General features: G+C 42.0%; 1 protein-coding gene across 1 annotated transcript; it reads left to right on the forward strand.

The window, feature by feature from the left end:
* Positions 1–15,244: 15,244 nt before the first annotated feature.
* Positions 15,245–24,310, forward strand: EEF1E1 (eukaryotic translation elongation factor 1 epsilon 1). The gene is made up of 4 exons (XM_066626251.1): positions 15,245–15,395; positions 18,826–19,026; positions 21,863–21,958; positions 23,658–24,310. The coding sequence occupies exons 1-4, from the start codon at positions 15,288–15,290 to the stop codon at positions 23,787–23,789; spliced, it is 537 nt and encodes a 178-aa protein (XP_066482348.1). The 5' UTR covers positions 15,245–15,287; the 3' UTR covers positions 23,790–24,310.
* Positions 24,311–24,552: the final 242 nt, after the last annotated feature.

The raw sequence follows: 24,552 nt of genomic DNA on the forward strand, positions 1-24,552 counted from the left end.
AAACTACTAATGAACCTGCAAATAAGGAAAAGAATTCATTGTGCCCAATGCTACCCTGAAAGAAAAGCAGAAAGCATAAACACCAGTGTGTATGTTCTGTTGTACAATGTTTATAAAAAGAATTCTCACTTATTTAACACACTCTGAAAACAGTCCATGAAGCATCATCTTCCTTCCATTATAGTTAATAGCAAAGTCCCCATGGACAAATATCAGGGCAGGATCTCTCAAGCTGTTATGGCTAGTATTATTTAACATTAGTTGATTTAATGCCAACAATGTATCAGGTGCTACACAGAAAAACCTCTTTATGCCATGAAGTAAAACAAAAAGAAACCATGGTGCATTCAAGTAACCACAGGTATTCACATTACAATTGACTGCAGTTTTTTTTTTCCTAGCACCAATCTGTGCAAACTTCCTGCATATATTCATGTCTTCCTCTCAGAATTGTGGGTTTGGGATCTTACTGGTGTCCCTTAAGGAATTCTGAACAAACTGCACTGGTCCATTTATCCATGCTTCCTTCCCAAATTTCACAGAGTTTTCTAAAAGAAAGTACTAAGAAACCTTGCCATGATATTGTGGCGTAGCCGAGTTCCAACATCCTTAATACATCCTTGAGAGCTGGTGCATTGTAGTGGATAGAATGAAAGATTTGGACCAGGGAAACTCAAGTTCAAATTCTGCTCATCTACAAAGCTCATTAAGTAATACTAGGTCAATTATTCTCTCAGGCTAACTTTATGATATGTTATCATGAAGATAAAATGGGATGACCATTGTGTACACCACCCTAAGGTGTTTGGAGAAGGTTGAGAAACACATTCATTTTCTCTGACACATTACACAAAAGACAGCCTATCTGAAAATAACGTGGACAAAGTGTCCAATAAAATGTACTTATTTTTAAGTCCTATTGATATCAGTGGCACATGGTTGATTCTATTTGAAGTCAATAGGACATAATTGTAATTAATTATGGTAAATGGATTACACCCCATGTCATCAAGTAGTGACTGTGGCTGCTACTTTAAAAGTTTAGTTGAGATATTCATAGATATGAGCAACTGTTATTCATTCAAAAGAGCAGGTTATAGTGATTCTTCCTACATTTGACAATTCCAATCATTTCTACTTAATTTTAAGCAGTAGTAGTAGAATAGTACTTTAGATATTCTACTTTCCGTGAGAAAGACAGAGCAAGGAGGTATTGCACAAATGAGATAATCTATTTGGAGACAGCTGACCTAAGAAAGAGATAACAGAGATGAAAATTTCTTGACATTTTTATGAACTCATCATTTCTGCCATTTAATATATATACAGGGAAAATCCTATTTCCACTGATTGATTACTTTAATGAATAAATGTACTGTACTCTCAATGATTTGGTGGGTCGAGCGGATTAAATTTCCTTTGCTAGCAGAGAATGGACCTGCACAAAAAGGATTCAAAGACATGCTCATTTTCTATACACACATACACTTTTTTAACAATTTGAATCTCAAAATGCTTTGAATTGTGTTTCTTTTATAATCTATAACCTGATATCTTCAGACTGATGCATGAAATGACATACCTAATCTCTATTAAAGCAAATTTTGCAAAATGGACTATATTAACGGCTTAATTCTGTCCCACCCCCACTGGTGCAGCAGTGCCAAAAACTAGCACACCATGTCCAGCAGTGGGGAGAAGGACCAGGAGGCTTAGGAAGGGAAAGGAGAAATCCTTTGCAATGTGTCTCCTCAGACCTTACCAGCTCTTTAGTTGGTGCAAGTCTGAGGAGATAAAGTGGGTGGGCAGGCTCAAGAAAGAGGGGATAAGATCCGGCACACACAATTGCTGTTGGATCACATCCTTCTTCCTCTCTCCTTGCCCAGTTTCGCCCCCACTGCTTCCTTACCTGGTCCAGAGTGTATGGGGAGGTCTGCCAACACTGAGCGCTGCTCCCTCTTGTGGCAGTGCTCCCAAAATGGCTGCCAATCAATCTTGAACACTAAGAACATTATGTACATTGTGTAAATTCAAGAGAACGTTTTGTTCTTCAAGCACAAACTTTGGCTCTGCCTCACATCACTTTTTAAGAGGGCCAGGAAATATGTAAAACAGAGTACAAAATGAACTCTACCTGCAAAGCTAGCATATGAGATTGAAAGTTGGCATGCACATTCAGAACACTATTCAGTGTTTCAAGTAAGAACCCAGTTTGATCCCCCCTCCCTCATTAAAAAGAGAGGAAAATGCAAACAATGTGGCACCCAAAGAGAAACCTCTGAAACACTATGCACAATTAATTGTTTTCAGATTCGTTTTAATGTATATCCTGTCAGTTCTTGTTATCCACTAGAGTTAGGTTAGAAACCCCAGTGTATAGGGAATTTGCAGATAATGCACCATTGATCCTATGGGGTTTGGTACAAGAGGACCCTAGGGAGAGAAAGAAGTACCTTCCATCAGAAGAATCCAGCAGAAATCCTCAGGAAGCCTGCAGGGAGCAGCAGGAAGTGACAAAATTTCTCGGAATGCTGCAGAGACCTTCCAGAGGCTGCAGGGATCTTCAGAATGGCACATACAACCAGGGCAGACCCCTTTAAAATGATGGGCAGAAGCCTCAGTCAGCCATTTTAAAGGCACCATTCTGAAGGTTCCTGCAGCCTCCAGAATGTCTCTTCATAGCAGATAATGAGAACAAAGGCACAGATAATGAGAGAAGCAATTCTGCCCCTCACAGATAAGCAAATTTGCAGATAGCAAATTCACATATATAAAGTGAACTGACTGTACTGCTTTTCCATCAAAATATGTGCAAAACAGTTCACAAGAACACAAGGACAATAATGAAACCAGCTCATTCTGTGCAATTTTGTTTGCAGCAGTCCAATGAGTCTGAAACTGAGTTCACAATCTCCATGGACACCATCCATCCTTTTTTTTATAAGTCTGTCTTCTCATAAGCTTCTGAGTTCCCATTTTATGGCTAGAATGGAATAAAATACTGAAGGTTATTCCCCATGTACTTCATTTTAATTGCTGTAAAACTGATTCTCAAGCCACACTATGTGGGTGTAGTGTTAATACAATGAAAAGGTCTCAAGCAATATTGGAATGTCTTATCCTTGCTGTGGTTCTCTTTTCAGTTCTTCTAGAGTATCACATTCTGTTCCAGAGATGCATCATATGGTCTACATATGCTGATGTCAATAGAGATGTTTTCTTTGGCTGGGGTTAATGTCAGCTCAGAAGAAAAGCTCTGTCAAGCAAATGCAGGCCTTAGCTCATCAAGAGAAGGACAAATTCAGATGCCCTTATGCAAACTGAAAATCCGATCTATATTTGCACTTAGCTATTATGTCCACTGAGATTTTTTTTTTTTTGGTTCAGGAATAGTCCTCTGCTGTTTGGTTATATAACTACCCTGTGATAAATTCTCAAGCTTTCATACAACCCTGTTTGTTACAGAAATAAAAATAGTTTGCAACTTGATACTCCAAATGGCTCTTTAGCTAACAGATTATAAAATCTTTGGTTGTTATTGTGTAAACAGAAATTTAAGAGTGTAAAATAGTCCCCCTTAGTCAAGAAAGTCCTCATAAGAGTCACCCATGGATGCACTGGGAGCCTCAGATGAGGATACACTTCTCAAACATAGTTCCTCACCTACAAAATTCATGTACTAATGACATCCCTCCCATGCAGTTGTGCAGCTAGCTTCGAACACCAGTTCCTAGCTATGCCCTGTGGATAACATATGCCACAGGTAAGATAAGCAGTACGTTCTTAGTAAGGAACAAATCCACGTGGTACTGTCCCATATTAAGTGTTCTGGTGTACTGTACAAGGTAGGAAATATCCCTAGAGAGAGTCTCTCCATGTGAACTCAGTCATTCCTTATGACTAACAGGGGAGACCATGCTTAGAGACCACTAATATGAGAGATGAGACTGGCTAGGAACCAGAGCAATGTCTTGACTGTGGTGGCCCCCTACCTTGGTGAAACAAATTATTTAAATATATCTTAGCTTGTCCCTACACATGTCTAGAAATAATGAAAAAACATTTGTGTTTAGGCAGATAGTTGTAGGTAACTTACAATACAGTCCTCTGATTCACTTATACCAGCTAGAGGGCCACAGGATCCCAACTACATTTCTGTCAATTGTCAGAACACAGCATTACCTTGCCCATGCTTTAGTCAATATTAGCTGATGTTGAATTTTTAATACTTTGCCACATTTTTAACTATAAGCCATTAACTGGTGCTTTCAATGGTTTTTAAATTATTTTTGTTATTTGTCTACAATGTCTTGTTAACGTCAGGCTATGAATTGTTAAATAACTAAAAAGCAGTAAAAGTAACCTTGTCATCCTGAGACACATACACACAAAGATGCTGCATAAAGATCAGAGGCACTGAAATACAATAGTATATAAGATCTACTGTAAGTCAGAGCTGCACAGAAGTCCTGTAAATAGATTTCAAAGCACAGATCACTGGTGAATCCACAATGCATACATCCTGCTAACAGTGCAATTCTATATATGTCTTGTCAAAAGTACTGCACATTCCACTGTGTTCAATGGAGTTTACTCTCAGGTAAGTGTGTATCGGAGTGCAGCCTAACAGCCCAATCCTAGCCACACTTTCCTGGGAGTAAGCCCCATTGACTGCAATGGGACTTACTTCTGAGTAGACATGCATAGGATTGGGCTCTAAGTAAGTCTGACTCTTAAGTCTGACTTAAGGCAAATCCTGGTCAGACTGCTCCAATTCTGAAAGGCTATGTGTAGCCAAACTCAGACAGATATTGCTCTAGTGCAGGGGTCTCTAAACTTTTCGACCAAAGGGCCGCATCAAATATCTGGCATGGTGTTGAGGGCCGGAAAACAAAATCACATATAAAATTTAGATGAATGAATGAATGGGCTCAAATGTCCAGGATTTCTCCAAGCACCAACACAGCCCAAGAAATAAAGCACACACTTAAATGGACCTCCATTCCCCCATCCCACAAGCACAACACAATTGTGTCTGGTCAATTGGGCCAGAGGCTCTCAGGGCATCAGAGGCTGGCCAAGGGCCGGATAGAGGCTCACCGCAGGCCGGGGTTTGGAGACCCCTGCTCTAGTGGACTCATGTCACATGAAACTGAGGGGCAAGTCACTCTCCCTCAGACCACCACCACCCCCCGTCTGCAATATGAAGGTAGCAGTGGCAGAGCTCCCAAGGTTCTTGTAAGATTATTTAAGATATTGCACAGGAAGCACTCACTAGCTTTAATATTAAAATACTTTATTGTTGTTGTTGTTGGTGTTAAATTTAAGTCTATGGTTCTGAACTGATCTCAGAAAAAAATATCAATATATATTGGACAATGAATGCTAGCCTTGCACACTGTGGCAACCTGACTAGATCCCCCACTTTCAGGGCAGCACTGAGGTCATCCCTCTTCCTGGGGCAAACACAGCATATTGGAAAGATGTTCTGTTACAAAAATTTCACGACAAGCTGCCATCATCTCCTGTGGGGCAAATCCAGGAGCCTGCCACTGAGGATGTGCCATCCAAGCTTGCTCCAGGCACTGACAGCACTTCTTTAACACATTCACTTTTCTAACACAAGCCTCATTCACAACAACAGCTGCTACTGATCGAGCTGCTACTGATCAGATGTCTCCCTCTCACTCCTTCGGCTAAAAGGCAAAAGTGAATCTTGAGGCAGTTTACATGGACTGGCTTACTATATGAATCATTTGCTAGCATGTACTCTATGCACTTACCTGGTACAATCATCTGAAAGGCCTTTTCCATAAAGTGTAAAAAAAATACAGTACTGATTTTTGGAAAGGAGAAGGAAGGTCGCTTGATCAGCTGGTAGCCTTCCTTTTACACCTCTGAACAGAGTGTTTTCCAATAAAATTCAGGTTGCATTTATAGTCTGTCATGGGTCATTTATCAACAAACAAGGTTCTGTACCATTCTTACTAAATAAAGTACAGTTCTGGTAAGGCAGGCCCTTGTAAACCTAAAGAATTCAATACTTTCAAATAAGAGCCACATTCTTTTTTCCTAGTAACTATTTCTATTTCTATTGGCAAACTTATGGTATCACGCTCTGAAAGATGGTTCTGGAACAGCGTCTAATGTGGCTGAAAAGGCCAATCCGGGAGTGACAATCCCTTCCACACTGGGAGCAAGTGCAGTCTGTCCCTGGTCTGTCTCCCTGGGTATGGGCCTTCCTTCTTTGCCTCAGTCTGTTGGCCAAGTGTCTCTACAAACTGGGAAAGGCCATGCTGCACAGCCTGCCTCCAAGCGGGCCGCTCAGAGGCCAGGGTTCCCCACTTGTTGAGGTCCACTACTAAGGCCTTCAGATCCCTCTTGCAGATGTCCTTGTATCGCAGCTGTGGTCTACCTTGGCTAATCTAGGTTATGTGGTACAGTGTATGGTTTTAAGAATTGTTATCTTTGGGGTAGATGGGACTCGTCAGCCTGGGAAGGCAGCTCATCTAAGAGAAGGAAACTCTGACCTCAAACCTCCACTGCCTTATGGCCATATCCAGTTGCGGAAAAGGCTTCAGGAGTCAACCTCGAGGCAAAATCGAGGACTGCCTCCAAGCGGGCCGCTCAGAGGCCAGGGTTCCCCACTTGTTGAGGTCCACTACTAAGGCCTTCAGATCTCTCTTGCAGATGTCCTTGTATCGCAGCTGTGGTCTACCTGTAGGGCGCTTTCCTTGCACAAGTTCTCCATAGAGGAGATCCTTTGGGATCTGGCCATCATCCATTCTCACAACATGACCGAGCCAACGCAGGCATCTCTGTTTCAGCAGTGCATACATGCTAGGGATTCCAGCACGTTCCAGGACTGTGTTGTTAGGAACTTTGTCCTGCCAGGTGATGCTGAGAATGCGCCAGAGGCAGCGCATGTGGAAAGCGTTCAGTTTCCTCTCCTGTTGTGAGCGGAGAGTCCATGACTCGGTGCAGTAAAGAAGTGTACTCAGGACGCAAGCTCTGCAGACCTGGATCTTGGTATGTTCTGTCAGCTTCTAGTATAGAAAGTTTAGCAATCAAAGTGGAAGGGAAAATAGCAATACTTATATTTCTAAGAAAGGATCCGTGTGAATTTCACGGAAGTTGAGGAAGCATTCCTCTGCACTCTTACCAGAGAGCAGGCCCCATTGAACACAGTGGTACTGAGTAAGACATAGGGTTGTCCTGCATGGCATACAGGGGAACAGGGATGAAGAGTACAAGCATGGGACGCAAACGTTTTAGCATGACATGTTAGTAATGAGCCTAACAAGGGTCAGGACTTTCCAAAGGATGTAAGCAGTTCATATCTGCTAGTCTGTTCCTAGACACAGTTACTCACACATTCCATTTGGACATGTATACCTCTGGACAGTGTATAACTGTCAATCTATAAAAATGAGTCCAGACACAGTTTTTCACACAAAAATGTTTGCAGACATTTTATCCCTGGGTACAGCACAGCATGTGAACAGTCCTTGTCACAGCCACACCAGGATCATTAAAAGGCAACAGTGGGAATGCAAAAGCAATCCCAGGAAGATTTAATCCAAACAGCCATGGAGCTCAGTGGGGCTACTGCAGCCTGCATGTGAGTTCAGTGGGCTTACTCCCAGGCAAGTATGCTTAGGATTTTTTTAATTTTCTATCCTTTCTTACATGGTGGAACTGGAGGCAACATACATAGCAAGGTATATTTCCATCCCAGGCAGGCACTGGCCCAGTCTAATAATAATAATAATAATAATAATAATAATAATAATAATAATAATAATAATAATAAATCTTTATTTGTATCCCGCCCTTCTCCCTGAAAGGGACCCAGTCTAGATCTGCTTAGCTTCAGCAAAGTGCCCGTAGGCCATGCCCTGGTATTGCATTCTGCCTGCACCCGATTGCCATGGGCCACTTGGCTAACTTCTGTATGCTATGTCCATTCAAAGACACAAGGAGCCTGTATTCAGATGTGGCAGTGCATGGATATGACAAACTCAACATGCACAAAATGGTTACAAGTAAACATAGAATATTTATTTATTACATTTGAACCTCTGCCCTTCTTTACATTTTATCCTCACAATATCCTGGGAGATGAATTAGGCTAAGAGAGAAAGTGACTGACCCAAGTCGCCCAATGAAAGTTCACCCAATGAACTTTTGACTAGGCAGAGATGCAAACCTGGCTTCCCTTATATTGTGCAATATTCTATTCACTATGAGGGCAATCCTAACCCCTTTCCAGCACTGACATAAGGGCAATGCAGCTCCAAGGTAAAGGAACAAACATTCCCTTACGTTGAGGAGGCCTCTGTGAGTGACACCCAACTGCAGGATGCAGCACATGTCCTGTTGGCACTGTATGCCAGTGCTGGAAAGCACTGATATAAGGGGTTAGGATTGTGCCGTATGTTAAACTAGCTAGCCTTTCCCACACATGTAGTTCACTGAAAAGATAGTGCAATCTAGCCAAGGATGCTTTGGAAGATTCTCTGAACTAGAAGGTAAATTGCCTTCTCTACAGAGATTACCAAAGGGGTGGGAGGGCATAATACAGAAGAGAGTTTATAAACAAAGAAGGATAAAATGGAAACTTTCTCCATTGGAACAGAGAGACTGGAGCTCACCGTGATGGCTAAAGTTCAAGGATCAGATTAGCATAGGGAAAAGAGTACCCATAACGTATTGGTTCTGCAAGCATTTTCTCTCATAGGCAATCCAAATTTGTATCCTCTGTTTATAATTAAATCACCAATCTCCAGTACAAATCGAAAGAACAGGCAGACAATATCTAGTTATATTGTTTAACTTTTCCCTTAATTGGCCAAGGCTTCTGTAATTTTAAGACTCAAAGCTACATTGACAAAAATTATGGTACTGCTAAAAGCAATATGACACACTCAAACTTGCTGGCATGCAAAGCTCATTTTAACAGATCCCAAAGTGACATCCATAAAGCTGTCAGGCTTTCTCCAAAGGACAGTCATCCGCTCCATGTTTCAAGCGCCAAATTAATTGTTTCTGACATCTAATTTATAACCTTAGGTACTTTCAAGTTAAAACTTGACTATGATAACAGTAGATTAGAGTAGCGTTCTGTTTGACAGAATCGATTTTTCAAGTTCTTTTCACTGAACGAGGGTCTTGACGTGGGCGCTTTATGTGTGTGTATATGTATCAAGCATGCTCATGGGACACTGATACCTCTAAGCTAAGTCCAGACCTCCCTCTTCATGTCCACCCTGCTTGAATTGTTTCTTACTTGGAGGCAAATTGCTAGATGCCTTAATCCTAAGGCACCACCTACTGGAGCAAAGGAGAAATACACACCCGAAAAGTTCAAGACATTCTTCCATTCCGGGAACTATTCCCTAACTACGAAGAATGTATTTAACCTGGAAAGTAAAAAGCCAAGAAATAATTATTCTTGGGTGTAACTTGAATTCCACTGAACAGAATGTTAAATCTCCAATTGACTGGAATGGCTGTGGCTTCAGCCCAACATATTTTCATGACAGATTATTTAGGATAGATCATTTTCCCTATTGAATATAGAATAAATTGAATATAGAATAAAGCAGCATTTCTGTTATTTGAAGATTTGTTCCTGTCTTGAAGAGCACACGCATTTTTCTCTCTCTTCATTTTCAAGCATGTTTGTAGTTTTTGCATCCTTCAACCTCCTCTGAAAATTAATGATGGTTTCTATAAAAAAGAAAAAAGAAAGAAAGAAAACTCTGAACCTAACAATGTATAGATATAGCATTCACTTTCTTTCAGAGAAGTTATTATAAACTCTTTTTTAATACAAGAGATAGTTGTAGGTAGGGGATGATTCAGGACCCAATTCTATCCAATTTTCCAGCACCAGTGCAGCCACAGTGCAGTTCCAAAGTAAGGGAACAAATGTTCCCATACCTTAAGGAGGCCTCTATTGACAGCTGCCCCACCACAAGATGTAGTGCATGCCCCATTGGCACAGCTGCACTGGCACTGGAAAATTGGATAGGTTTGGGCCCCCAATCAATTACTACTATTTTCTCTCTTCTTCCTTACTCATGGCTCCATGTCGGGATTTTCTGTACTGGCAGTCTTTCAACACATGGAGAGATGCAGGCAGTGGCATAACTAGAGGGGGTGCAAAGTACTAAGTGTTGCAGGGAGCCACACCACAGCATGTAAGCGGCTCCTCCCCCTCCCCTTCAGAGCCATTCCAGACGGTGTGAGCAAAACAGAGGCAAACACCATTTTGGGAATTTGGGCAGGTGCAGTTCTACATGGAAGGGTTTAAAAAGCTTCACCTGCCAAAATTCCTGTTCTATAGAATGATTAAAGTATAGGCACTGTCCTCCATTGAATCTGGTCACCCTGACCCTCTGGGGATAGAGAACCATTTATTTATTTTGCTAGGTAAACTGCTTTGTGAACACCCTTGTTGAACAGTAGTGTCTACCATAAAAGCAAGACTGAATGATGTGGTTCTGGCAGCTGAAGTATGCCTGTCATATCACAAAGTGCTTTTGATGCCATTTTAATCCTGGCTATATGTTTAAAAAAAATGAAAATTGCTAAAAGGAAAAAGATCACTATAAATCTTCAAAAACCAATGTTTTTGTTAAAAAAAAAGTGAGAAAGAAGAACATGCGGAAATTTGCTGCCATGGTACGTAGTGACAGCTACTGGTTTAGGCTATAATCTTAGGTACACTTACTTGGATGTAAGCCCTGCTGATATAGTGGGTCCTACTTCTGAGTAAACATGCATAGGCTTTCACTGCTAGCTGGCTTTCCGAACAACTTAGGTCTATCAACAAGACTAACAGCTATTAGACCTGGAGTATCCTATGCCTGTCTACGTAGGCATAAGAACAATTATGGTCAATGGGGTTTACTCCCAGGTAAGTGTGGATATGATTGGCTTTGTAAAGCAATTTCAAGTGCTCAGAATTCTTTATATTTATTATTTTGTTACCCTTACAATACTCTGTACTGTAATAATAAGTATTATTACTTATTATCCCTATACTATAGAGCAGGGCTGTCCAAACATTTTGGCCACATCATCTCTCTGACACTGTGTCAGGGGCCGGGGAAAAAAAGAATTAATTTACATTTCAAATTTGAATATATTTGCATAAATGAATATATTAGAGATGGAACATATGAATGAATGAAGGTCTTGCAGTAGCTCAAGGCCTTGCACAAAGCAAGGCCAGCCTTTCCTTTGCTGCCCCTGCTGTATCACAGATGTGAAACAGCAAGCAGTGGAGGGAGCCCTCATCCCACAGCTCACGAGAGAGGTCAAACAGTTGGCCGTTAGGCTGAGAGCAGTTGCATCAGGCCAGTGCGGGCTCCAGCAAGTCTCCAGAGGGCCAGAGGCTCATTGGAGACAAGGGGCTCCCAGTGGGCTGGATTGGGAGCCCCGGAGGGCCACAAGTGGCCCCTGGGCTGGGGTTTGGGCACTCCTGGCCTAAGACCACTTATTGATTTCATGGCAGTTGCAAATTTCATACCAGGAACTTCTTGATACATAGTTTAAGGTCAGATTGGACAATATTTTAAAACCTTTAAATATTTTTAAACCACCCTCCTCCCAGATCCCTACCCCAGTGGCCCGCTGTCAGCGCAAACTCACCCAACCCGGAGCTTACTCCTACGTGGGGAGGCCGGCACACTGATACCTCCTTGCACACTGGCCTCCCAGTTTATGTATGGAGCTGGTTCAGGATTAGAGATGTCGTTGAACTGGTCCAGTGCCTCTTTGTCTGCAATTCTATACACAGTTGCTCAGAAATAAGTCATACTTATCAGAAACAAGTCAACCTTATCACTAGGTTGAAGAACATCTTGTTTATTTTTCACACTTATATACTGCCTTTCCTCCAAAGAACTCAATACCCAGCTCTTCCCTGTCCTCTTATCCTCACAACAACTCTGTCAATTAGGTTTGGCTGCACAGTAGTAACTGGCCCAAGTCGCCCAATTAGATTCATGGTTGAGCAAGGATTTAAACTCAGATCTTCTTGGTTCAAGTCCGACCCTCAAACCACTATACTGCATTGCTTCTCTTAATGACTGATTAAGAATAGGCTCTCAGTTTAGCTGTACTTGTTGTAAGAGGTGACTAAACAGCTACCGGGTAGGTGGGACTCATTAGCTTGGGAAGGCAGCTCATCTGAGAGAAGGAAAACTCTGATCCCAAACCTCCACTGCCTTGTGGCTACATCCAGTTATGGAAAAGGCTTTAGGAGTCAATCTCGAGGCAAAATCCGGAGCCGCAGTCCCTGAGGCAGTTCATGGCTGAACACAGTCACATTGTGACAACTCCTGCGACGCCACTGGAACCAACCGTATTGGCTTCTGCCTTTCCATTGGACCATTTCAGCGACGTGGAGAGGGGGGATTTGCTCCATGGGAAACAGTCTATCCTCCATATCTACTTTACCCAGGCTCGTGCACTGGAGAGGACACTTTGTTCCAGAACCACCATTCAGAGCACGATACCGTGGTCTTCCAAGACTGAAGGATCCCAACAAAAGAATAAATGACTGACTACTTGACTGTCTGTACAAAATCACATTAAAGAAAAACAATCCTTGTATACAACGCATAGGTTAGAACCTGCTGACACAATACATGGGATATAAATATCAGACAATATGCACACATTAGAATGTTTGAATAATGCAGTTTCATTTTAGCTCTAACAAGCTTTTACTTTATACCAGATCTGATGTTTTTCCAGCTCTGGCTATTATTTCTAAGGTTTCCATGCATTTTTGTAGTTTGTTATGGATGTTACATTTGTAATTTATTTGTGAAAAATTAGGAGAATGAGATTGTTCATTTTGCTACTCCCCCCCAAAAAATCTCACATCAGGTATTATGAGATGGGAGAAGGGAAATTCCACTTTATGTTAAAGCGGTGCTTTTCTTCACCTTGGGTTCATGAAGCCTCAGTTGTGGGGTCTTGGCAACTTACAGGAATGAAAAAGTTTGAAGACAGCTGAACTAGAGAACTACCAGGTAAAGGGGGAGGCATCTGGTGTACCCCTCCAGGTACTAGGAGATTGTGTCCCAGTCCTGCTCAGCAATTGTGTGCTAAAATAGCTTTCACTAGTGTCAGGCTTCAAGGTAACTTTTTTCGCTCTCTCTCTCATAAGACTATTTGGCTACAGTGAACAGTGTTCGGAGGGCAGGGAGTGGGTGGCGATGGGGGTGGGGGTGGGTGGCTAGGATCCTGGGAAGGGGACAATGGTGGGGTCCGCCCGCCATCTCATTTATTGAGTGATACATTGAGGTCATGGCATGGAAAAGGTTGACAGGCTAACACTGTGATTCCCAAACTGTGAGCCGTGGGTCCCCAGGGAGCCATGGAATGATGGAAACCAGCCTGGGGAGCCATGGAATCCTCGTGAAAAACCCACTGCCCTATACAACGTATAGGATTGTAGCCTTGATGGGGAGCTGTGGCCAATGGCCCAGTAGGTCAAGGGAGCCGCCAGTTCAGTGGTGTAGCTAAGGGGGCGCAGGGGATTGCAGTTGCACCGGGCATCAAGCTTTAAGGGGGCAACAAGCTGAGTTTGATACTAGTGGCCAAAATTGTGAAAACCTTGGTATGTATGAATAATACCATCATGTTATATATCATTGGAAAGGTAATTTAATGCAATGAAACAAACTGCATTGGATTATCTGTATTCTATCAAAAGTTATGGCCAATTAACCAGAAAATGAAAACAGAATTGCCTTATAGAACAAAAAGTGGATTTTCTTAACTCAAAACGGATCTATGAGACTGATTGTTCTGAGAGCCAGTGACATATTATCATGTTATTGACATGTTGCAATGACATGTTATCATGATACAGCATGAAACCAATGAGGTGTTAATATGAGTCAGCTCTATTTCCATGTATCATAATACAATTACCCCTGCTAACTGGGTAAAAGGCACTTTTTCAAGTGGTGCCCCTCTTATATTTAGTAAGGGGAGAATAACCATCCCTCTTCACCCCAGCATAGTAAGAACATAAGAACAGCCCCACTGGATCAGCCATAGGCTCATCTAGTCCAGCTTCCTTTATCTTACCGCGGCCCACCAAATGCCCAGGGAGCACACCAGATAAAAGGAGACATCATTCTGGTGCCCTCCCTTGCATCTGGCATTCTGACTTGTCTCAAACCTATCAGGGGCACACTTTTCATTTATTTACTTAATTAATTTGATTTTGCCTGGTGGGGGGGGGGCTACAAATCTTCTTTGATGCCTTAGCTCTACCGCTGACTAGGGGGAGGCAGCAGAACAAGAAGGTAGCAAGCTGCTGGGGGGAAGGAGGTGGGTTCCTCCCAATTTTCACTTTTTAAAAAGCCTGAGTGTGACATCACTTCTGGGGCAACATTTTGAGCTTGGCACCAGGCTACACGATCATTAGCTACGCCACTGGGGCAGCTAAAAAGGTTTGGGAGCCACTGGGCTAATGGCATGAAAAAGCAGCAATTCATTGAAGATTCTTGTGGAGTGGAGACAAAGGAAGAGCCCTCTGCTCTGTGGTCACACTGCCACCCTCTGCCTCTCCACTAAGAAGAGTGGAGCACGTGCCTTGTCCAGCAGGGGCACCCACTGCTTTTGTGAATTCAGCAGCGCAGGAGCAGAGCAATCCTACACATGTCTCCGCTGAGTTCAGTGGGACACAGAGCCCAAGCCTGTGCTTGCCTACTCAGAAGCAAGTCAATGGGGCTTACTCTAGTCTAAGTAAGTCATGAGTAAGTCAATGGGGCTTACTCATTCTAGTCGATGGGGCTTACTCCCAGACAAGTGCGGACAGCACCGCAGCCTCACTCCCATGCAGGTGTGAACAAAACTGCACCTATCAGTGCTGTGCAGAAGTGAAGCCCCGGCTGTTCCAGCAGCAGGCACGAGACTAGGAGAGCCTCGTGCGCTTCACCCACAAGGATGCGGTGCTGGACCTCCGGGAAACAAGAATGGCCCGCTCCGTGGCAAGCAGGGACCAACCGAGGTGGAAGGGAACAACCCATCAATCAAAGTCACACACACCCCTTTTGCGCATGCGCAGAAGCCTCCCCTCGCACGCCTCCCGGGAGAAATCTGTCACCGCATCTTTTGGCCTTGCGGTCGCCTGCCGCTGTTCATTGGGGAGAGGCTCCTTAGGGGGCGGGACTAACCGCGCCGTCCTCCAATCACATCGGAGGTCCTGGGCTGAGGTGGAAGAGGCAGGCCGTCCCGCCCTTCCACCGAAGATGGCTGCCGCCGTGGGGCCTGGGCCGGGCGCCGAGGAGCTGAGCCTGCTGGAGAAGTCCCTGGGCCTGGAGAAGGGGAACAAGTACAGCGGCCAAGGGGAGCGCCAGGTGAGGGGGCGAGAGTCTCAGCGCGCTTCCCTCTCCCCACTTCACAGCTGTGCTAGGCTGCAGTCCTGTCCACGCTTACCTGGGAGTAAGCCCCACTGACTAGAATGGGACTTACTCCTGAGTAGACACTCACAGGAATGGGCTCTCAGATTGCAATTCTGTACACACTTATCTGGGAGTCAGTCCTGTTGAACTCAGTGGGACTTGCTTCTAGGTAGACATGCATAGAGTTGGGCTGTTATCTACCAGTGCTTGCAAAATATCAGCTTATGCCAGGATTATTTATAGAATTGGTCTTCTGTATATTTTCTCCCTTCCTCCTCTGCTATCCTAAGAAACAAAGCATCTATAATATATTTTTATGTGATATAATAGATCATACATTATAGATCTATAATATAGATTTAGATTGGTGCATGATATAGATCTATAAGGTTGTATAGATCATATCTTAAGAGAGTGTTTTGACAGCTTGTACAAAGAGGTTTTTTAAAAAAATCAGATGGTCTTGCCTTTGTACTCTGTACCTGTGCAGGTTCTTCCTTCCTTGCCAGACTGCCTTCCTTAAAAGCAGTGGTTCAGGTTGCATATCCCTTATCTGGATTGTTTGGGATGGGAAGGTGTCTGGATTTTGAAATAATTGCATAATAACAAGAAATGCTCTTTTTACTGTCAGCCAAATAGGTGTCTGCTGGCCTCTTGGATTTTTTTCAACAATGTCTGTACAGGTACACACCACAGAGAAAATAATAGCACTTACAGCCTGTACCTTCACCATACATGGCACTGAGCGCAAGACCTTCTAGTGTTCACAGTGCAGAAAGTTTTTTTAAAAGTCTTGGACAAAAATGTCTGGAATTTGGATGTCTGGATAAGGGGTAATCGACCTGTATTGTTGCAAGAACACAGGGCATCTGGATAAATTATACAGGTGGGTCCTGGTAGCCACAGGGGATGTGTTCCTGCCCCCTCTCCTGTGGATACTGGAAACTGCAGATAAGGGGGACCCCTATCTTTCTGGCAATTACTGTATGTCTCTTGCTTTAACAGACAAGCAAGCAGGCAGGCTGAAAAGGACAGTGAACCGATCCACAGATACGAGGGCCCACCTGTATACACATTTTTTGTATCACATTTGTCATGCTGTAAAACAAACATGCTGCCTTATCCCCCGCTAATTTGGCAGAGAGGCACCTTTCAAAGTGGTGTCCTCTTATATTTAGTGGGGGAGGGGGGTGAGCAACTATCCCAACAGAGCCTCTTTTCCAGTGGCTGTTGTTGGTGTATCTTCTCCATCTCTTTTTAAGCTGAGAGTCATTTGGGTTCAAGGAGCCACTTGTTGATTTGTTTGGCTATGTAAACCAATTTGTGAACTACTTTTTTTTTAAGTGGTATATAAATATTTATTACAATATTTATATACCACTTTTCTGATAGACTTGAGTCTCATAGACTCAAGGTGGTTTACATAGGCAGGCTGACTATAACTTTTTTTTCAAAGTGTTCTATAAAGTTTCTCTCATAGAATCCTCCATTTCTCCAGATGTTACCCTTCATAGTGCAATTGTTGTCCTGACTGCATAGCTCTTGCACTTTCCAAGCTTTCACAGGCAGCTGTGGAACCATAATAATGTGGTGTATTCAGAAGCAGTTGCATGACCCTAATTAATTAATTAATTAATTAATTAATTGATCAGACCAAATGCTCAAAGTGTTCCCCCTTGGCACCTGTGCACCACATGTTGTGTAAGGGATCTGCAGACATCCACCAGAGTGTCCTGGGATGGTTCCACACATCTCTTCAGTTGCTTCCCATAGATCTGTGATTCCTGAACTGTGTGCCACAGCAAACTTACAGGGGAGCCACAGGACATTTTAAATTTCTAAGGGAAGAACTGGTCCAGAAGTGTGGGTGCGCCATGAAAAAAATTACTGTGAACTGTAGGGGTGCTGTGAACAGAGAAAGTTTAGGAACCTCTGCTTTAAATGTTCATGCATTTTAGGGTTTCTACAATGAAGTATGTGTAAATTAGAGCTCATTAAAGTGCATGAACATTTTTTTTGGAGATGCCCTGTAGATTCTTGGGAGACTAAAGTGTTAAGGTTTTTTCTGAAACTGCACTACTCCCAGGGAATGAGAGAGTAGGGTTGCATTTTTTAATGTTCTTCTGAAGGTGTGTGGAAGCAGCTTCCTTGCACACAGAGAGAAAGTAGGATATAATGGGTAAAAACTGTGAACTGTTCTTTCAGAACTACTAGTTTTGTACATGCAGGGAGTTTTCTTTAGAGATGGGGGGGGGGAGGTTTCCAAACCTTTTTTGCATGGAATCTGAAATAGTACTGACTATGAAACACTTAACCACTGATTGTACTTGCTGTGTAAACTGCTACTAGCTTCTCACAAGTATTACCTGATCTCTACTTTGTGACTTATGCTGACCTTATTTCTTCAACTGGGTACAGAAAATGTGAAAGTCTTTTGGCTTGCACTCTACCTGTGACACTGTGCCAGATCTCAAATTATTTCTAAGAAACAGTACATGTGTGCCTGTTAGGATTGCAGGGAGCATCTGCATTACCCCTTTAAGCCAACTGAGTTTGGCTTGATTGTCATGACTTCTTTCAAAGGACCCTAAGAATTGCAATTCTGCCCTGGTGCTTACAGTGTTAGCAATCTGTTGCTCTTTGGTTAGAAGCCATGACAAGTTAAAGAAAAATCTACTCCAGAGTATAAACCTAATTGTAGTACAGTTGTGCGTTAGTCAGTCTCTCTCTCTCTCTCTCTCTCTCTCTCTCTCTCTCTCTCTCATAATTTGACATATTTTTGCCTCCACCAATTCCACTCCCTCATGGGTCGCATCCAGCCCTGTTCCCCCCTCCCCACCCCAAAACAACCCCTCCCTGCCTCCAAACCACCCTCTTGCCACCCTTTGCAACACCTTCCACTGGTGCAGGAACTGTTATGCCAATGGTGCTCCAAATTAGGACTGCTCAGTAAATTGTTGAATTCATTAATAAGATTAAGGTTGAAATCCTATCCACATTTATCTGGAAGTAAGCCCCTTTGACTATAATGGGACTTACTTCTGAGTAGGCATGCATAGGATCTGGCTGTTTCACTGTGTATGTGTGTATTTTGTCTTTCAAAAGAAATGTCAAAGATGTGTAGAGAGGCCTATGTATTTTTCCTACAGTGACCTATGTATTTTTCTTATAGTGAACACCTTTCACATCTTGATTCTAAAAATGTTTGCTAGAAAATGCATTGTTGGCTGAAGTTGGACCAGCTTCCAAGAAATGTATATATGATTAGGATTTAATGTCTTTGTTATATGGCAGTTTCTTTATAAGATGAAGTTTAGAGGTGTCTTTGACAGCAAATGTTTCATTACATCAAAATTGCTGAATCCACTTTAATTTTCTGTCTTAGGTTCCTGTACTACAAACAAACAATGGCCCAAGTCTGACAGGACTGACTACAATAGCCATCCATCTAGTCAAACAGGCAAAGAAGGAGCAGCTGCTTGGAAGTACTGCAGAAGAGAAAGCAATAGTTCAGCAGTGGTTAGAATACAGAGTAACACAAGTAGACAAGCAATCTAGTAAAGAAGGCATTAGAATAATTCTGAAGGTAAGAGTAACTTTAAGCTAAAAAATCTGATACTTTAGCAAGTTATCTAAGTGGTGTCGTTTAATTACCAGATGTTGGGGACAAACAATTCAGTTTATGAGCTTCCCCAGAAAAATCTGATGGTTTGTGGGAGGTGAAGAATAATCAGACTTTTCTCCTGATCTATTAATGCAGTTACTACTTTAATAGGTTTTTTGAAACCAGAAACTTACACGTTTCCGAGAAAATGTGTAGCAAATAACTAGTAGGTCATTTTGTATGTAGTTACTACTTTACCTTTTGTCCTGGCTAAAAAACAAATGGCAACATAATGAAATAAAAAATGTAGGCTAGACCACTTTAGAAATAGGAATACTTTGTTTTAAACTTCAGTGCTGTACAGGTTTTTTTGTATGAACTGAATGCAACCAAGTGCTCTGTTAACACAGAGAAAGTGTGTTTTGTGTTTTGATTTTGAATTGATATATGTCAAAGGAAATTGTAGTTACCTAAGGCAGTGGTTCTCAAACTCTCTGGTGGAGTTTGAGAGCCTGTAAGTCCTTGCGTGGGCAGGAGGAAGGCAGCAGGGATGGGGGGGAAGGCAGCAATGTGATGCCCAGCAATGTGCTGCTGTGGAGGGGCGCAGAGGTGCACTTCCACTCACGCCCGCCTGCAGCAGCCTCCTGAGGATCAGAGGAGCCCGGCGCCAGCCTCAGCAAGGCTCTCCACGCAGTGCAGACCCCTGCAGAACCCTTGATTGCAAAACCAGAAGTGCTTGCGATCACATTCTGCAGGGTCCTGCACTGCGTGGAGAGGCTTGCTTAGGCTGGTGCTGGGCTCCGCTGACCCCTGGGAGGCTGCTGTAGGTGGAGGTGAGTGAAAGTGCACACCCTTGTGCCCTGATCAGAAACGTGATCCAGGGGATCACGTCTCTGCCTTCCTTCCTCACCCCTTAAGGGGCAGAGCCCAGGGGAAGATGAATCTTTGCACTCTAAGACTACAATCACATAGTCTGTATCCTATGTCACCATTTCACCCTAACTCTGAAGAGCTTTCTCAAGGGAATAAAATAAAATTAGTTAGCTGACCTCTAAACTACTGAAACTCACTTGGAGCAGAGTGTCATGCTCCACTGCCTTAAAAAAAAATGTATCCAGCCAATATTCCTGCCTCTCTTTGGAGGTTTCAGTAGTTTTAGTGGTCAGCAAACTACGTTTTAGTTTATTCCTGTGAGAAAGCTCTACAGTGTTAGGGCAAAACATTGGGATAAGATCTAGACTTTGACTGTAGCCTTAAAGCCCAAAAGTGAATCTTTCCTTAGGTAGTAACTCTGGCTATAGAAGTCTTGGTGATTAAATTGTAGTTCTTTATGTTAATGACAGTACTGTACTGTCATCACAGACCTGCCCTTATATATTCTGTATTAGAATAAGCAATGAAGAGCAGAAAAAAATAACTGAGCAGTAATTTTGCTGGGTGTAATATGGTATGAAGTACCATTCAATCAAATCTTCAATAAAATGGTGGAATTTCAAAATATTTTAACTTTGTCTAATACATCCTATGAGTAGTCAGTTTTTCAATATGATCTTACCCAGAATTTGTACATTTCAGTTATTGGCTTGTATGTCTGCTCTCTTTGGAGATTTCTTTGGTTTTTGAGAAGCTAGTTCCCATTGGTAATTTGGAGAAGTGTGTCATGTTGTACATTTCTCTTCTTTCCAAACAGATGACCAGCAAATGATAATATAGCCTAGACACTTCCTAATTGTCCTCCATGTAGGTACTACAGAGGCTTTCACAAGATTAGCTTTTGGCATTCAGCCTGTTTTGTGAATTGGAACTCTTTGCAGAATAGGGAGTTTTGAGCACTTTCAGCATTTTCTTTCACATGAGAAGGGGGTAACTTGCATTCAAGCCTCTTTCCATATGTAAACCATCCATAATTAGATTGAGGCTACTGATGTCTAAATTCTTTGCACAAATGACTTGTTTAAAGTCAGTTGTTCTGTGGGTATGGCTATCTTAATATGAAAAATCTTCAGTAAATGGCTAGTAGTTAATATATTTTGACCTAATATAGATCAGAGGTATAAAAACACTATCAGACATGTATTTAAAATATTTTTGTCTTACCTTTTTGAGTGTGATACTTGAGATTTTCACAACTGGATATTCTTGTGGTGTTAGCATCTGTCTTGCTTTACTTAAAAAAAAATTATTATACCTACAAATTAGCAGCACCTTTGCTTTTGGAGGTAGGGAGATGTTTTGTTTGGGTAACTCTTTTGCAAATGCCTACACATGTACCAGGAGCAAGGAATTAATAGGATAACTCTAGAGTAACTTAAAATCTAGTTCTTTGACTATATCTTCTGAATTTGAAGTTAAATTTGAATTTAGAGTAGACAAGTGGAACTTAAAGAGTGCCCCAAACATAAATATAGAAAACCAGACTCTGAAGAGTATCCTCAGCATCCAAGAGCTGTGGAAAGTATGGAAATTGGTCTAGGGAAAGGTTTTCTGTCTGTATTACTGTGAGCATCTAATTTTTCCTAGGTGTGGTGGTAAGGTTTTCTGGTAGAAACACAGCTTTGATAGGTCTCTTTGATAGTGTAAGTAAACTTACACTCTGGATGTAAAGTAATGAAGTTCAATTAGCTTTTTTAAAGGCGTACTACTGTTTTAAATTATGATCTGAAAATGAATATATTAAAATTCTTAGACTTTCTCTGGTGGTGCAATCTTTACTGCCATTGATTCTAAACTTATCAGACATGAAAGTGGGAAACAGTTGTCCCTTAGTATTTAATCTTTCTATAGTTTTGAGATGCATTTAAATTCTGTTTCCTTTTAGGAAGTTAATTCATATCTTGAAGATAAAGTCTACGTTACAGGAAACAATTTTACTTTGGCAGATATTTTACTGTATTATGGACTGCACCACATCATAGTAAGTAAAAGTTAGCTACAGCCTTGACTGGTATATATTTTATTCCTTTTAAATACTAATTTTCATATATCTGTCAGTTGTAACTTTGGAAGAAACTTCATAATATTGCAGGACTTTTTTTTGCATTTGTATGTATTTGGGAGCGGGGAATGTTTGAGTATGTTTTGAACATAAGAACATAAGAACAGCCCCACTGGATCAGGCCATAGGCCCATCTAGTCCAGCTTCCTATATCTCACAGCGGCCCACCAAATGCCCCAGGGAGCACACCAGATAACAAGAGACCTCATCCTGGTGCCCTCCCCTACATCTGGCATTCTGACTTAACCCATTCCTAAAATCAGGAGGTTGCGCATACTCATCATGGCTTGTACCCCATAATGGATTTTTCCTCCAGAAACTCGTCCAATCCCCTTTTAAAGGTGTCTAGGCTAGACGCCAGCACCACATCCTGTGGCAAGGAGTTCCACAGACCAACCACGCGCTGAGTAAAGAAATATTTTCTTTTGTCTGTCCTAACCCGCCCAACACTCAATTTTAGTGGATGTCCCCTGGTTCTGGTATTATGTGAGAGTGTAAAGAGCATCTCCCTATCCACTCTGTCCATCCCCTGCATAATTTTGTATGTCTCAATCATGTCCCCCCTCAAGCGTCTCTTTTCTAGGCTGAAGAGGCCCAAACGCCGTAGCCTTTCCTCATAAGGAAGGTGCCCCAGCCCCGTAATCATCTTAGTTGCTCTCTTTTGCACCTTTTCCATTTCCACTATGTCTTTTTTGAGATGCGGCGACCAGAACTGGACACAATACTCCAGGTGTGGCCTTACCATAGATTTGTACAACGGCATTATAATACTAGCCATTTTGTTCTCAATACCCTTCCTAATGATCCCAAGCATAGAATTGGCCTTCTTCACTGCCGCCGCACATTGGGTCGACACTTTCATCGACCTGTCCACCACCACCCCAAGATCTCTCTCCTGATCTGTCACAGACAGCTCAGAACCCATCAGCCTATATCGAAAGTTTTGATTTTTTGCCCCAATGTGCATGACTTTACACTTACTGACATTGAAGCGCATCTGCCATTTTGCTGCCCATTCTGCCAGTCTGGAGAGATCCTTCTGCTTCCTGGCCTCCAACCAGTTCTCAATCCACGAGAGGACCTGTCCTCTAATTCCCTGACTGTGGAGTTTTTTCAGTAGCCTTTGGTGAGGGACCGTGTCAAACGCCTTCTGAAAGTCCAGATATATAATGTCCACGGGTTCTCCCGCATCCACATGCCTGTTGACCTTTTCAAAGAATTCTATAAGGTTCGTGAGGCAAGACTTACCCTTACAGAAGCCATGCTGACTGTTTCATAAATTTGCAGGAGGAAAGGAACAGTTGAAACAGAAAGAGAAATAAACCACACCCACATGTAAAAAATAACTACTATGAGAGGCTGTTTACGTCTTAACCTTTGATGGTGATGCCATTTCATATTCTTTACCAAGAACAGACTTGTGAACAGAATAATGGAGCTCACTTTTGAAAGTACAAGGATTCATGATTTTGTGGATGTTAATATAGAGTAGAGCAGAGGGAGTGAAATCGCGTGAATGGATAGCGTTGTCATGTGGGTTCATGCCTGTTTTAACAGATGTTTCAGCAGTATTTTGTTACTGATGTTATTGTGTAACTTCTCTGTTTCTTCCATTTAGGCTGAACTTACAGTACAGGAGAAGGAAAAGTACCTCAATGTGTCTCGTTGGTTTAATCATATTCAGCATTATCCAGGTATCCGGCAACACCTGTCCAGCATAGTCTTCATCAAGAACAGACTCTATAATTAATATTAAGTGATCGTGCTTTGTTCGGAATTCCTGAGACATTAACCCTCTTGGACCCATTAATGTGCAAGCATTGATTTCTGTTTTCCATATGTGAAGCTGATGCCTGAAATAGTAATGTTGCTTTGAGTAGCAGCTTAGGAATATGGACTTCATTAAAACAATTGTTTGACAAATTCAACAAGTGAAATGTGAATTGAGCTTCTTAAAGTAGAACATTATTTAAATCATGCCAATATATATAGAGGGAAATGTATACAACTTAATTACCGTATCTGTTACTCTGTTTGTCTGAATTGAATCACGCATAGTACTCCCTTGTATTTTTCTCCTATGGATGTTTTACACTAGTTTTGTAAAAGTTAGCTATGAAAAATTCTATTGGGCCGAGAATTTTGAGGAAAAAAGCCAATAACCTATTTATGTGATAAATTATTTTGCAACCCTTTGTTTGATTATAATTTGTCCTTGAAGAAAATACAAATTGACATAAAAGATTAAAATATCAGAATATATAGGTCGAACTGGGAAAAGACCTCCTTTTTTTTTTTAAATCACAACACTTGGGAACATGACCAAAGTGCTAGGTAACTTGTTTTACAACCTTGCCTTTAAAAAAAATAATAATAATTGTAGCAGTGCAATGCTACTTGGGAAGCACCCAGGGTTTAGAACCTTGGTGCCTGAAGGAGAGTGCTAAAAGCAGAAGCACTGTGAGGTTTGAAAGTTAGAACTAGAGCAGCAAGGAGTCAGAGCAATGAATGAG

The sequence above is a fragment of the Tiliqua scincoides genome, chromosome 4, assembly GCF_035046505.1.
Source record: "Tiliqua scincoides isolate rTilSci1 chromosome 4, rTilSci1.hap2, whole genome shotgun sequence".
Lineage (NCBI taxonomy): Eukaryota > Metazoa > Chordata > Lepidosauria > Squamata > Scincidae > Tiliqua > Tiliqua scincoides.

What these genes read in the sequence shown, in the direction of transcription:
- EEF1E1 (XM_066626251.1), top strand. Translation starts at nt 15,288, where the DNA reads ATGGCTGCCGCCGTGGGGCCTGGGCCGGGCGCCGAGGAGCTGAGCCTG. An exon ending in GCGGCCAAGGGGAGCGCCAG is followed by an intron (nt 15,396 to 18,825) that starts GTGAGGGGGCGA and finishes TTTCTGTCTTAG; the next exon opens with GTTCCTGTACTACAAACAAA. An exon ending in GCATTAGAATAATTCTGAAG is followed by an intron (nt 19,027 to 21,862) that starts GTAAGAGTAACT and finishes GTTTCCTTTTAG; the next exon opens with GAAGTTAATTCATATCTTGA.